Raw genomic sequence first — 15,313 nt, forward strand, 5'->3', positions numbered from 1 at the left:
GGTCCCACGCATGCACTGCTGTGCTCAGTGCCCCCAACCTTGCAGCAGGCCACTGCCAACCCACACCTCTGCCAGGGACTCCTGGACACTCACGGCCAAGTCTGGGTCAGTCTCTTGTGGGATCACAGATCCTTTCTCCTGGGTCCTGGTGCATACAAGGTTTTGTTTGTGCCCTCCAAGAGTCTGTTTCCCCAGTCCTGTGTAGGTTCTGGTGGCTCTATGGTGAGGTTAATGGCGACCCCCTCAAAGAGGGCTTATGCCACACCCAGGTCTACTGCACCCAGAGCACCTGCCCCTGCAGCAGTCCCCCGCTGACCCGTACCTCCACAAGAGACACTCAAACACAGTTCTGGCTCAGGCTCTGGGTCCTGGTGAGCACAGAGTTTGTTTGAGTCCTCCAAGCATCTCTGGCAGGTATGGGGTTTGATTCTAAACACAATTTCACCCCTCCTACCATCTTGCTGGGGCTTCTCCTTTGCCCTTGGATGTGAAGTATCTTTTTTTGGTGGGATCAAACATTCTCCTATTGATGGTTGTTCAGCAGCAAGTTGTAATTTTGGAGTCATTTCAGGAGAGGATGAACACATGTTCTTCTACTCCGCCATCTTTACCCTTTGCCTAACTCAATGAAACTGTAAGCCACACTGTGCATGGTCACCCAAGACGGACGGGTCATGATGGAGAGTTCTGACAAAATGTGGTCCACTGGAGAAGGGAATGGCAAACCACTTCACTATTCTTGCCTTGAGAACCTCATGAACAGCATGAAAAGGCAAAAAGATAGGACACTGAAAGATGAACTTGCCAGGTTGGTAGGTGCCTGATATGCTACTGGAGATCAGTGGAGAAATAACTCCAGAAAAAATGAAGAGATGGACCAAGAGCAAAAACACCACCCAGTTGTGGATGTGACTAGTAATGGAAGTAAAGTCTGATGCTGTAAAGAACAATATTGCATAGGAACCTGGAATGTTAGATCCACAAATCAAGGCAAATTGGAAGTGGTCAAACAGGAGATGGCAAGAGTGAACATCGCATCTTAAGAATCAGTAAACTAAAACGAACTGGAATGGGTGAATTTAACTCAAATGACCATTATATCTACTACTGTGGGAAAGAATCCCTTAGAGAAATGGGGTAGCTATCACGGTCAACAAAAGAATCCAAAATGCGGTACTTGGATGCAATCTCAAAAACGACAGAAAGATCTCTGTTCATTTCCAAGGCAAACCATTCAATATCACAGTAATCCAAGTCTATGCCCCAACCAGTAATGCCGAAGAAGCTGAGGTTGAATGGTTCTATGAAGACCTACAAGACCTTCTAGAACTAACACCAATAAAGGATGTCCTTTGCATTACAGGGGACTGGAATACAAAAGTAGGAAGTGAAGAGATACCTGGAATAACAGGCAAATTTGGCATTGGAGTACAAAATGAAACAGGGCAAAGGCTAACAGAATTTTGCCAAGAGAACGCACTGGTCATAGCAAACACCCTCTTCCAACAACACAAGAGAATACTCTACACATGGACATCACCAGATGGTCAACACTGAAATCATATTGATTTTATATTCTTTGCAGCCAAAGATGGAGAAGCTCTATATAGTCAACAAAAACAAAACTGGGAGCTGACTGTGGCTCAGATCATGAATGCCTTATTGCCAAATTCAGACTCAAATTGAAAAGAAGGGAAAACCACTAGACCATTCAGGTATGACCTAAATCAAATCCCTTATGATTATACAGTGGAAGTGACAAGCACATTCAAGGGATTAGATCTGATAGACAGAGTGCCTGAAGAACTATGGATGGAGGTTCATGACATTGTACAGGAGGCAGTGATCAAAACCATCCCAAGGGGGGAAAATTGCAAAAAGGCAAAATGGTTGTCTGAGGAGGCCTTACAAATAGCTGAGAAAAGAACAGACGTGAAAGGCAAAGGAAAAAAGGAAAGATATTCCCATTTGAATGCAGAGTTCCAAAGAATAGCCAGGGGAGATAAAAAAAGCCTTTTTCAGTGATCTGTGCAAAAAATTGAGGAAAATAACAGAATGGGAAAGACTAGGGATCTCTTCAAGAAAAGTAGAGATACCAAGGGAACATTTCATGCAAAGATGAGCACAATAAAGCACAGAAATGGTAGGGACCTAACAAAACCATAAGTTACTAAGAACAGGTGGCAAGAATACACAGAAGAACTATACAAAAAAGATCTTCATGATCCAGATAACCACAATAGTGTGATCACTCACCTAGAGCCAGACATCCTGGAATGCAAAGTCAAGTGGGCCTCAGGAAGCATCACTATGAACAAAGCTAATGGAGGTGATGGAATTCCAGTTGAGCTATTTCAAATCCTAAAAGATGATGCTGTGAAAGTGCTGCACTCAACATGCCATCAAATTTGGAAAACTCAGCAGTGGCCACAGGTCTGGAAAAGGCCTGTTTTCATTTCAAGCCCAAAGAAAGGCAATGCCAAAGAATGCTCAAACTACTGCACAATTGCACTCATCTTACACACTATTAAAGTAACGCTCAAAATTCTCCAAGTCTGTCTTCAACAGTATATGAACCTTGAAATTCCAGATGTTCAAGCTGGATTTAGAAAAGGCAGAGGAACCAGAAATCAAATTGCCAACATCCGTTGGATCATCAAAAAAGCAAGGGAGTTCCAGAAAAAAACATCTATTTCTGCTTTACTGACTATGCCAAAGCGTTTGACTGTGTGGATCACAACAAACTGTGGAAAATTCTTCAAGAGATGGGAATACCAGACCATCTGACCTGCCTCCTGAGAAATCTGTTTGCAGGTTAAGAAGCAACAGTTAGAACTGGACATGGAACAACAGACTAGTGCCAAATCAGAAAAGAAGTTCGTCAAGGCTATATACTGTCACCCTGCTTATTTAACTTATATGCAGAATACGTCATGCTAAATGCTGGGCTGGATGAAGCACAAGCTGGCATCAAGATTGCCGGGAGAAATATCAATAACCTCAGATATGCAACTGACACTACTCTTGTGGCAGAAAGTGAAGAACTAAAGAGCCTCTTAATGAAAGTGAAAGAGGAGAGTGAAAAAGTTGGCTTAAAACTCAACATTCAGAAAACTAAGATCATGGCATCTGGTCCCATCACTTCACGGCAAATAGATGGGGAAGCAAAGGAAACAGTGAGACTTTATTTGGGGGGGGGGGCCTCCAAAATCACTGCAGATGGTGATTGCAGCCATGAAATTAAAAGATGCTTGCTCCTTACAAGAAAACCTCTGACCAACCTAGATAGCATATTAATAAGCAGAGACATCACTTTGCCAACAAAGGCTCATCTAGTCAAAGATATGGTTTTTCCAGTAGTCATGTATAGATGTGAGAGTTGGACTATAAAGAAAGCTGAGCACCAAAGAACTGATGCTTTTGAATTGTGGTGTTGGAAAAGACCCTTGAGAGTCCCTTGGACTGCAAGGGGATCAAACCAGTCAATCCTAAAGGAAATTAGTCCTGAAATGAATATTAATTGGAAGGACTGATGCTGAAGCTGAAACTCCAATATTTTGGCCACCTAATGCAAAGAACTGACTCATTGGAAAAGATCCTGATGCTGGGAAAGCTGAAGGCAGGAGGAGAAGGGGACGACAGAGGAGGAGATGGTTGGATGGCATCACTCACTCTATGAACATGAGTTTGAGTAAGCTCTGGGAGTTGGTGATGGACAGGGAAGCCTGGCATGCTGTAGTCCATTGGGTCGCAAAGAGTTGGACATGACTGAGTGACTGAACTGAACTATATCTTCACCCTGATCTTTAAAGTTCTTCAGACACTTAAACTCGTAATGCCAAATGCATAGGACATATAGTGGGTAATAATAAAGCACTGCTCCCAAATTTCCACTGAGGCATTTTGTGTGTCAAGACATCATTCTGAGTGTTTTACATGCATTTACTCAATGTTTGCAAAAGTCTTTTAAAGCTTAATTGGCAATTCAATTGGCCCACACTACCACACTTTGGCTAAGTGACACTCTCAACATCATAGAGTCTAGTGGGATAGAGACAGAGAAACTATTAACTACACGACAAGAAGATGTGTGTGCAAAATGAGAATGAGAGAACAGTTGAAATAGTATCAGGAAAGGCAGTGAAAACTGCTAAGTTCTGTACAAATATTAACAATATATACATGATCTGGCATAACCCAGGAGCAAAGATAATGAGGCAAAGTTCTCAGAAAAAAAGGTACTTTGCTAACTCCAATTTCTAAAGTTAAAGAAATCAAGATCATCTACTTTTGTTAATAGCATACTCAATTTTATACTTTCTACTTCTTCTTATGCACTTTTCCCATCTTCAGTAGGCTTTGAAGATGACTGATAGCCAAAGTGAGATCCCTCAAGCATTATAATATGTCTAATCACTAAAAAGAAAAGCTAGCTTGTTCATCACAAAATAAGGCAGAAAATCCACATCTAGGAATTATAAGACAAAAGGTAAACAGCAAAGTGAGAACAGAAGAGCTTTTCAGTTAATTATTAGTGAATCATAAGATTGAGTAACCAAAAAAAGTCTCTCCCCCAAATATTCTGTTTAAACAAAGGTTTTACTACAGTCTTCCAGCCAAAGTGATTTGTGCTGTTCTTTTTAAAATTCTGATGACTAAGCTATAGGTAGGAAGGGGCTGAAAGAAACAGGGATGAATTAGAACACAGAATGACAGGTAACCTAACACACAGAAAGTGATGACTCAAATACTTTTAAAGGAATTTAAAACAGCACGATAGTAGCAGGTTACACAACTGTCACATTGTCACTCTGCTAATCTAACTCTTCCCAACAGGACTTGTTCCATAACGTTAAAACTATTGCCGTCAGCTTTCTCCAGGTAGAAATGTTTTAATTTAAAAAATGGAATTCTTGAAAAGTCAAAGTGACACTGACATTATAATAAAGAAAAGTAGGAGAGTTCACAGTTAGAATCTCCATGTTTTCTTTTGTCCTAATAGAGACTCTGCATCAGGGCTGGGACCCACTATCACCAGGGATTAAAGTGAGTCCTAAAAGGTCTCAAGAGGCCATTTTGAACCAGACTCCTCTTCCCAGCCAACAATGAACTGGGGTAGCTTACAGGCAAACAGTGTTTGTAGAACAACAAAAACAACAACAACAAAAAAACATTTCCAAAGTGGTACATGAAATAAAATATAGAGAAGTAAAATTTCAACAATACATAAAGGGCCAAAGCGTAGCAGGGAAAGAAGAGAAGTATTTCCTTACTTGACCAGCAGTTTCTCTCTCGTTGTCCTTCACTCTCTCATACTCACACACGCTCACTGAGTCTTTAAGGCCACGCTGGCTTAACCTAGCAATCTGACTTACGCGTCTCATAAGAGCCAGAAGAATAGGAAGGTGGGCATCTTCTTCGGTCTTCCTGATTTGTACTCTACTGATTTGAGATGAGTCAGAAGTTCTCCTTAAGTAAAACTTCTCAGTGGTCCTTTCCCTCCAAACAAACGTTTGGCATTGCCCTTTTTTCTAGAGCTGCTCTCCCTAACTCTTCCTGGCTGCATCTAGGTGAGGAGCCTGGGAGCTGCCCTTTTAAACAGAGAAGCCTGGGCTGATGACGACTTTAGTTACGACTCAGGTGCTTTCAATTAAGTGCTCTCGCTCCATTCTAGCTACATTTTTTTAAATTAAAAAATTAAAACTAGGCAAATAAAACTAAAGGAGTGGCAAAGCAAATTCTGTGAGTTTGAGTGTCCAGTAGCTGGACACGTTCCTATGGAGCCAATTTTTTCATCAAGAACCTCTTTGTGAAATTAATCATTTAACCTTCATACCTAAAATGAATTTCATCACAACTGCATTCCATTTCAATATCTTAATGCAGTTTACCTAGCAATGATTGCCCTAAGAAGCAATTGTGATTTTGTAATTTCTGAGAATATAAGTCTCAAGGGCAGTGTACAGCAGCATAGGATTTTAACCACCGACTTTAACCCGATTTTACTTTATTTCCCTATCACTGGTGAGGCACTGGGACCCATCCTGCATTTTGAAGGTACACCCATCTGTGCATAAAGAAATGCCTGAAAAAAACAAATTTTAACACTGGAACCCCAAGATATGATGATCTTGTTATTTTTTGTTTGTTTTTAAAACAAACTTGGAAAGGCATAAAATCATCTACCAGGAGCTAGCTACCTACCTAACTTTTCGGCTTATTAAAAAAGTAGCTGAGCAAGTCTTAAGGCAGAGGCCAAAATACCCACACCTGAGATGAGTGTCAAATGTATATTCTGCTACCCACACTAAAGTGGGCATGCCTGTGAGTCGCTGGCCACTGAAAACACCTCCCAGATACAAAGTCAAGAACATTATAATTAAGTTTTCATTTTCCACACCATAGCCTATGAAATTAGTTAAGAAAAGAAAGCCAATTTGTCAGTATCCCCAGCCTCCCCTCTACCAACCCCTGCCCCCAATATCAGTACAAAGCATTAGGGCTGAAATGTTCAGTGGAAGTAGTATCATAATCAAAAGTATATGGCCTGTGTCCAACAGGAAAATTGATGGGCCAGCAAAAGAGTGCAGGCATAGGGTACAAATTTATCAGCTGTTTCAGAGACACATGTACCTGGTTATGAATTAAAATCATTAAATAAGGAGTGAACTTTTTCATTAAAAGAAGTTGGAGAAGCAACCAGAAATTTCACACAAGTTCTATACACTTAAATGTATGTGTATGTGTACCGCTGACCACGGTCCTGAACTGACGTTTCACATTTAAGGAAGGGTGTTCTTTCCTAGGGGCTTCCTCAGAGGCTCAGCAGTAAAGAAGCCAGTCTGCAACACAAGAGACCCAGGTTCGATCCTTGGGTTGGAAAGATCCCCTGGAGAAGGGAACAGCTACCCACACTAGTATTCTTGCCTGGAGAATCCCATGGACAGAGGAGCCTGGCAGGCTGCAGCCCACAGGCTGTTGGACGCGACTAAAGCAAACTGTGCATGCATTTCTCTCCTAAACCTGACTTGGGAGAGGAATGCATTGACACGTGACTACTGTCCAATCCTTTCCAGGAATCCTGAAGGGGTGAGAGAAGGACAAAAGGGGGGAAAGAAAGAAGTGTCCACAAGCTGCTGGAGAAAGAGATTTCTGCTTGACTGTATCTGATCTTATGCTCTACCCCAAAATAATAGGACCCAATAAGAAATATCTGATTAATACCAGACTAAATAGAGGCACAAAGGGCACAGACAGCCTTGGACTGAGGGATGGAAGGCTGTGTGAATGTCAACCTAAACGGGACACGGGGCAGAGCACCAGGCTGGCGGAAGGGAAGCCACCTGCAGTCACTGCACCGGTATTTATCTGAGTTATAGCAGAAGTGGATCCGAGGCTTTCGCAATTTTGCCTTAAAAAATTGAACTGTTTATACGACCCCCAAAGGGATAAAAGAGACTTTTTGCTGGGCAATTCACATACATGAGTTCTTGCATTTTTAAAAGTTCTATCTCATTTCCAACAGATTCCCCTCTGTGAAGCTGGGGGTGGGGGTAGCTCCTGGACCACCACCCAATTCCTTTATGAACCAAAGTTGGTTTCCAGAAGATCATTTCATTTCCTTGTCACTCTCTTCTCAGCCTCCAATCATCACGAAGCACTGGGTCATGTCACCAGCCTCACCACATGTCTGACATGGTGCCTTCTGACTAACTTCCTGGGCTCAGTTAGTAATCTGCATGTTCACAGAGTCTTTGAGGACATCATTTAATAAGTGATCACTCACAGCAGATTCCAGGAGCAAAAGAGAGATCGTGTCTTACAGAAGAGTTAACGAACCATAGTCCATAAAGCTTTGCTATTAGTATACTGTAAGAAATGCTGTGTCCATGAAATTAAAAATGATCACTCTGTTACACATCTACCTGCTCATGAATGAAAGGGCCTCCCAGAACCATCAGCAGACTATGCTGGTAGCATAATCCATCAGGGAAGGGACGTCCAGGTGCTGATTATTCCTGGCTATGGCGCTGATATTCTGCATAAACCAGCTTTTCCGCACTCAGTCATACTAGCAAACACCATCACGGAAGGCATGTGTATGCCAGGAATCATGCTGGGACCTCTATATAAAACTCTCATAACAACCCTCTGCAGTAAATGCTAGCCTGTCCATTTTACAGAGAAGGACACAGTCTCGGTATTAATAACTGTTCCAAAGGCACACAGCCTAGAAGTGGCTGAACCGGGGTCATTAGTCTATACTCTTAGGCCCTACAGACCCTGACCCCAGGGCAGGGAACACTGGCTGCTGGTCTGAAGTGATGGTGAAGAGGAGCACAAGGCCTTCCCGGGCATCACCATAAAATGTGTGACCTTGCTCATAAATGACCCGGGGTATCTTTCATCTCAAAAGGACAATTATTTCTTCTTAGATATACAAGGGCATGTACACCAACACACACACAAACGCGTGCATGTGTGCGCGCACACACACACACAACCTCATTCAGTTTTCTCTAACACCAAGCCACCTGGTTATGGATCCTTCTCATTGTGAGAACTTTTCTCCCAGGATTCTCCCCGTAGTTTACCATCTTCACAGCCTGCACTCCAATGTACATTCACACCCTTCTTCCCAGGGGCAAAAACACAAACAGCTGGGCTTAAACACTGTATCCAGTCAGTGTCAGGAGACAGATAGTCAGCCTTTGTCACTGGCTCCAAAACACTGGTGGACTGACATTTCCTAGAACACCCCAGACCCGGGGTGGAAACGGTAGAAGCCTTGTTTCCTTGACGCTGACCATTCCTTCTCTAGGAACACGCAGGCGAACAAGCCAGACTCTCAGAACGTGTGTTATTAGCTCACAGACCCCGCACGTCCCAAGGCCAGAGAATCACGCCACCTCTGGGCAATCACCCCTTATTCTCACCCCAGGTTGATGGCCCCTGCAACCGACTGTGGAAACGAGCGTTTGCACGTCCCTCTTCTCAGTCTCCATTCATCACTGAAGGTTTTCCTTCAAGAAAATCCTAGTCTTAAGGCAACACTGCAGTGAGAAGCAGCATCAACAGTCACACGAAGGTGTTCTCTCGAATAGACCTACACTCATTTCCCGATCCATTTCCTGTGTGTTTACATGGATTCCTAAGCTCCACTTTCCAGCAACATGCCGTTTACTGAGGTGCCATCTTCTTGGGTCATCAGCTCCCAGCTAACCTGGGACATTCCAACCAGCTACACTGCAGCATCAACAGGCGGGCTCCACACCACCTGGCCTCCGGGAACACCAGTCTGACAGAGTCATTTCCTTGCTTCAAACCCTCCAGTGCGCTCCCAGGGCCTCAGAATAAAGTCCAAAGGCCATGCATGACCCAACCACTGATTCCCTCTCCCACATCCCCCGACGCCAGGCCCTCCTCTGCTTCATGCACACAACGCAGATGTCTCTTAGCCCCTAGACCCACAAACTCTCTCTGCTACCCACATCGCTCTATCCCTTCCCTTCTCCAAAAACTCCCCAGGAAGGCAGTTCCCACCTCCCACGTGAGAAGAGGTATATACTCCCTCACTGCCTGTTCCCCATCTACCACCTCAGAAATCAATTAGTGAAGAGTCATGTGTTTCGGGAGTATCTCCCCGCTACACTAGAAGCTTCGAGAGGTCAAGACTATCTCTGTCTTGCCCACCTTCATGATCTCAGCACCCAGGGTGCTGCTTCTCAGGCATCAGACTCAACATACATTGACTGTCTGCTGTCTGACATTGTGAACCTGTGACTCTTATTGAATCAGGGAGTCAAAGACAAAACTCAATGATACATGTGCCAAGATTTACGTGCTACTTTTTTTTTTAAATTATGTAGCTGCTGTGATTCATAAAATATCAATTCACGGAAAAGCTTCACTCTATTCATGGCTGCTATTTTGCTAGTTATTCTCTTCACCGGTGAAGTCTAGACATTCATCTATGCATGATATTAAAATCAGTCTTCAAGCTCACATCATTAATAGAACACTTAAAAGACAACCCTAATTGTGCCTATTGTTAATAAGGGCAATTGTTTTCCCCCTCCTGCCAGTAAAGTAAATCCTTTAGGGTAGCAAAGTATGAATGAAACGCTTTATATTGAGTTGAAAATCCTTTTAGCTACTAAGCCTTTATTCTACCATGCCTTTCTACAATCCCTGAAAGTTTCAAGTTCTAACACACAGAGTGAAAAGCAGAGTTAATGCACAAGTCCTTGCACAGGCATTGTGACTGGATCCTCACTGATTTGACTTTCTTAAAAATTTACCTGGAAAACTGCTTATAATATTTTCACTGGGATCCATGAGGCTTTTTTTTTTTTTTTTGGATAAGAGATCTAGAGGCTTAAGCATAATTCACAACAAAAGAAGACTCATATGGTCACTCTTCAGTCAAATGTGCAACTGTTTTCAAAGACATATTTTCCTCTTTCATTCAAAATATATGTACTGAGCTTCCACTAATGTATGAGAAACACTGGGTCAACACACAAAGACAAAATTCCTGCCCTCAGGAGTTGATCGACAGACAACAGACAGCACTGAGTTCTTTATGAGGGTCAGCACAGGTGCTCTGAGAAGGGACGGGGCCGAGATGTGCCTGGGAGCAAATCTCAGAAACACTGTTAGAGGGACACTCCAATTTAGTTTATCATGACTATTCTAAACACAGCCTGTTACCCTCAACTTGCAGAGACCCCAACGTCCACAGGTTTGGGGAATCAGGGGGAAAGTCAAATGCACTTTATTCAAACAAAAAACCAAACACCATCTCTCTCATGTGTCTGATTATTAAGTACATGAAAATAACAACCATTGTCATGTTAAACTATTGTTTTTTAGACACCAAAAGCTTAAAGGGTTGATGTAAGTCTATGAGACTGTAAGTTTACACAAATACTGACAATAAGATAAAATATGAAGTAGGTCAAACACTGTTGATATTACTAGTGTTTGCTGCTGCTGCTAAGTCGCTTCAGTCGCGTCTGACTCTTGGCGACCCCATGGACTGCAGCCCACCAGGCTCCTCCGTCCATGGGATTTTCCAGGCAAGAGTACTGGAGTGGGTTGCCAGTGCCTTCTCTGCTAGTGTATGCAAGCAGCTTTAATAAAGGTGCATCAAAAATTAGCACTGCAATCATACACTAGGAAGTTGAGTTTTGCTGCTTTTTAAAAATTGATGCAATAAGTAACTGAAAAAAAATTTTGGAAAACAGTGATTATCCCAAGCTAGACACACAATTTTTAAATCTAAATGAATCTTTTTCCATTTTATGGGTTTCACTTAAGGCTTTTAAAGGCTTTGTACTCGGTATCTTGCTATTGCATAACTAACACTACACTAACAGTGCTTTGCCATAATACATCTGATACAAATAAAAACTGTTTTCCAGCTTGTACTAATACAATGGTAATAAACAGAATAGCCACAGCCTTCAGTTCTCTGAAAGTAGGGAGCAGATTAATTTTGCATAAATAAAATAAGCCAGCCCAAACTTGTACCTCCTTTCACAACATTTTTAATCACAAATGAATCTGAAAAATTGATATTCAATTCTAGATACTATACTAGGATTAAATTAGGTGGCATGTATAAAATGCCTAATGATTCTATTATTATTATTCCCATTTAAGAGGGGAAAAATCAGGCCTTACATCAATGGAGTAGTCCACAACCCACATACAGCTAAGGTGGCAGAGCTGGACATCAAACCCACATCTTTCCACCAAACTGAGACTGTGTGACCCAGTATTCCTCACTCAACCCGCTAAAATGGTATTTATAATGATACCTATTTTCTGAGGAGAGGATGGAGAGCTTTCATTAGGTTCTCAGAGAGACCCACTGCACCCCCCTCGAAGGTTAGGAACCCCTCCCTGCACCAGTGTAAGAGCCAGAAAATGTGCACTGGAATTCAACCCCTGCCACAAAGACTATCATTCTCTACTCCACAGTTTCAGTCTTGCTTTAAAATTCTCAGAGCAAGTCAAGATTTCCACTCCTGGACAATTTCCAGCATCCCCTGCCACAGGTTAAGTTACACAATAAACTGCAATACTGTATCACTTTACATCCAATTCTGAGATTTCACAAATACTGACCAATGTTATTTAGTCATTCCACTTTTCAAAATGTGTTTCAATCAACCAATCCTCACTGCAGTGCCTGTGAAATAAGCTATCATTATATCCACTTCCAAGAAAATAAAACACTGTCACCCTGAGGCCAAGCAATAAACCAGCTACAGGATCCTGAACAAAAGTGAGAAGTTCCTGTCTTCCTCGGCCTGGGATCTGCAAGACCATGTTATGTATCATGAAGCATACGCCCAGCTTCCCAGAAAACACAGGGCAACTAACTGTACCACCTTCTGTACCAATGGCAGCACTATATTGGAATCTAATAGTATTAATAAATCATTAAGTTGGGTCATATCCCCAGGTAGCTCTGTGATAAGTGTGGTGCTCAGCTTAACTCTTGGTACTCTGTTCCTAGGATCAATCTGAAGTTTGGATTCATCCTAAATTCCTGATAAAAAAAAGGAGTGTTCGTGGGACAATAAACTTTACCTTGAAGTTCACTGGTCATACCCCTCACTTCACAGATTATTAAACTGACCTCAGAGGAATCAACTCATTTGAGGTCTCCCAGTTCAGGAGCACAGGCAGTTCTGGAAAGCAGATCTCCAGACACCTGTCCAGGATGCCCACCCTCCACCAGGCATTGGGGAATGGGTCCTGATTACTGCCAGAGGGTTCACCAACCACTAGGGTTTACTCCATCTCTGCCAGCCTAGGAGTTGACTCTCCTCATTCTGTACCAGATCCAGTCTTTACCTGCAGGCTGGGGTCCCCAGGGGGCTACTGTCAGAACACTGGCCTCAGCCTGCAACTTCTGAGGGGCAAAGACAATTACTTACTAAAGCTAACCCCATCAGAGAGGAGGAAAATACAACTCTGGCACTGAGGAACTAACTTCACAAGGAGGCGGTTCTGTTAGGGTAATTTATTTATGGCCCTGCGTGATCAAGATGACCTCCCAAGAAACGTCCAAAGCAAACAATCAAAGACACCAAGAACCTTAAGCTTCTTTAACTGTCCTCCAAAGACAGGAAAAAGCCAGAGAAAACAGACGGGAGGACACCAAGTCACAGTCTCGATGTATCAGGACGCGACCCACAAGTTTCACACAAATATTCTTCCAAGAAACCAAGGTGGACGAATAAACCAGGATGGACACAGTCTCCCAAAGGAGGAGCTACATTCCCTGTTCAGTCTGGCGACCGGAACGCATCTGGACACCCTGGAACGAGTCCAAATGGGAGATGCAGAAGCTCAGTTCAGCGCTGCCAGCCGAGCTAGGAGTCCTCCTCTCTCGAAGAACCGACGCCGGGGGAACAGCCAAAACCACCCTCCCGCGATCCTGGGGCGGATGCTACGGAAACCCGCCGCGCAACTTCGCGGGTACTGCCGCCAACTGCCCCCCACCCCCTCACACCCATCCCTTCACCCCATCCCCCTGTGCACAGGCGCCACGGCGCGAAGCAACGCCCACTTCGGAGAAGGAAGTCTTAGTTGTGGGGACAAACCAGGTGGTCAGTGTCACATCCATTCACACACCCAGCGGAGCAAATCCAGACCTGGAGGAGTTTGCGGCTTTGATACTGTATAAGCCCACTGTCAGGCAGCACATGTACACGAACACGAACACACACACACACGTGACAATCACGGGGAAACCAACGACCCACAGCGAGGCTCCTAACTGTCATTACCCGGGGCACGGCGCACAGCACCTGGGGTCCCTTCCCCGCTCCATGCCCCAGTGCGCACTGCCCACCACTCGCGTGCTGGGTAGAGAGCTGGGGTCGCCTGGCAGCCCGGACCAGAGGGGTCGAGGTGGGGAAGGCGGGGCCCACCTCCTCGTCCTGCTCCTCCTGGGACGCGCTGCTGCCCCGGGGCGCGGGTGGCGCGGCTCCTCCCGGGCGCGGCGGCGGCGGCGGCGCTGAGACTCCACGCTCCGGCACCAAGAGCGCGGGAGCCCACGCAGCGGCCGGCCGAGCTCCACCCGGCGGCGGCGGCGGCGGCGGCGGCGGCTGCTCGCGGGAGAAGCCAGGCTCCCCTTCCTCCGACAGAGTTTCCGAGCCCGAGGAGGACTCCGCCGAGGAAGCGCCGGGCGAGGACTCGGCATTCACCGCAGGGGCGGGAGTCGAAGCACTGTGACTGCTGCAGCCGCGGGGCACCGGCTCAGGCGACTCCGAAACTTTCTCCCCCATTTCCCTCTAGGACCCAAAGTGCGGCCCGAGGGGCGGCGGGGGCGAGGCGCGCACTCAGCGCCTCCCGGGGAAGCCGCGAGCTGCTGGGCTCCGGCTCGCTCTCGCTGCTGCTCCCGGGCTGCGGGGAGCCCCGCCGGCGACTACATGGCCGCGGCCGGACCGCCGGAGCCTGCAGCCAAGTTAGCAGCCGCCCGGGCCTGGCGGCTGACGGGAGCTCCCTGGCGAGGAGGCATGCCAGTGCCGGTCGGCGCTCCGCTCCACAGTCCTCCGGCTCTGCGCCCGAGCCGCCGGGACTGCGGCTTCTCCGGCAAAACCTGCCTCTGGGACCGAACGGGGCCGGCGAAAGAGACGGGCAGCAGGGGGAGCCAATGGCAGGGCAGGCGCGCCGGTGGGCGGAGGCTACGGCGCCCCAGGCGCACCGGCGTCAGGTAGGGGAGGCGGGGCCGAGGCGCGGGCTGCGGGGTCCCGCCTGAGATCCCCGGGCCCAGGGGACGCGAGGGAGCCACCCGGCCCTGGAGGGTCGGAGTGGAGCCCGGAATCCGAGCCGAAGGCTGGGACTCTGAATTTAGCCAAGGAGTGGCTGGCGGTCCTGGGAACCCCAGGAGGAGAGGAGATGGCCGAGGCGGGCAGTGCAACCCTGGAGAACTGGACTTCGTTTCGAAAAAGTGGAATCCAGGAAACTGACCAGAGGAGAAGTAGCGGGGCTATAAGGGTAAAAGGAAACACAAACAGTCAGGCACACGCACGCACCCACCTGCGTGCTGGAGGAGAAAGGGGGAAACTTCGTGGTATGGTGAGTGCGTCCAAACCCAGCTGATCTCCGATCCCGGATTCCCCACTTGAGCTTCATGGGCTTCAGGATCCTCAGCTGGAAGTGAAGACGTTCACACCTGTCTTGTCTCCCTATGAGCAGAGTTAGAGCAAAAATATACACAGCTCCAGCAGACTGCCTGGCTTAGACACATGGAGAGTTTTCAAAAGACTATTTTCTCTCTTTATTTCTG

The 15,313-nt window shown here is 45.8% G+C and overlaps 1 protein-coding gene across 1 annotated transcript in view; it reads right to left on the reverse strand.

Annotated features, from left to right (window-relative positions):
* The window catches only part of MAST4 (microtubule associated serine/threonine kinase family member 4), a 608,649-nt gene extending 594,067 nt beyond the window's left edge, over nucleotides 1-14,582 (reverse strand). Inside the window, exon 1 of the mRNA XM_043488941.1 lies at nucleotides 13,953-14,582. Coding sequence (XP_043344876.1) covers nucleotides 13,953-14,309 — 357 coding nt within the window. The 5' untranslated portion in view covers nucleotides 14,310-14,582. The remainder of the gene's footprint in view (nucleotides 1-13,952) is intronic.
* Between the last annotated feature and the right edge of the window lie 731 nt (nucleotides 14,583-15,313).

This window comes from Cervus canadensis, chromosome 16 (genome assembly GCF_019320065.1).
Source record: "Cervus canadensis isolate Bull #8, Minnesota chromosome 16, ASM1932006v1, whole genome shotgun sequence".
Taxonomy (NCBI): Eukaryota; Metazoa; Chordata; class Mammalia; order Artiodactyla; family Cervidae; genus Cervus; species Cervus canadensis.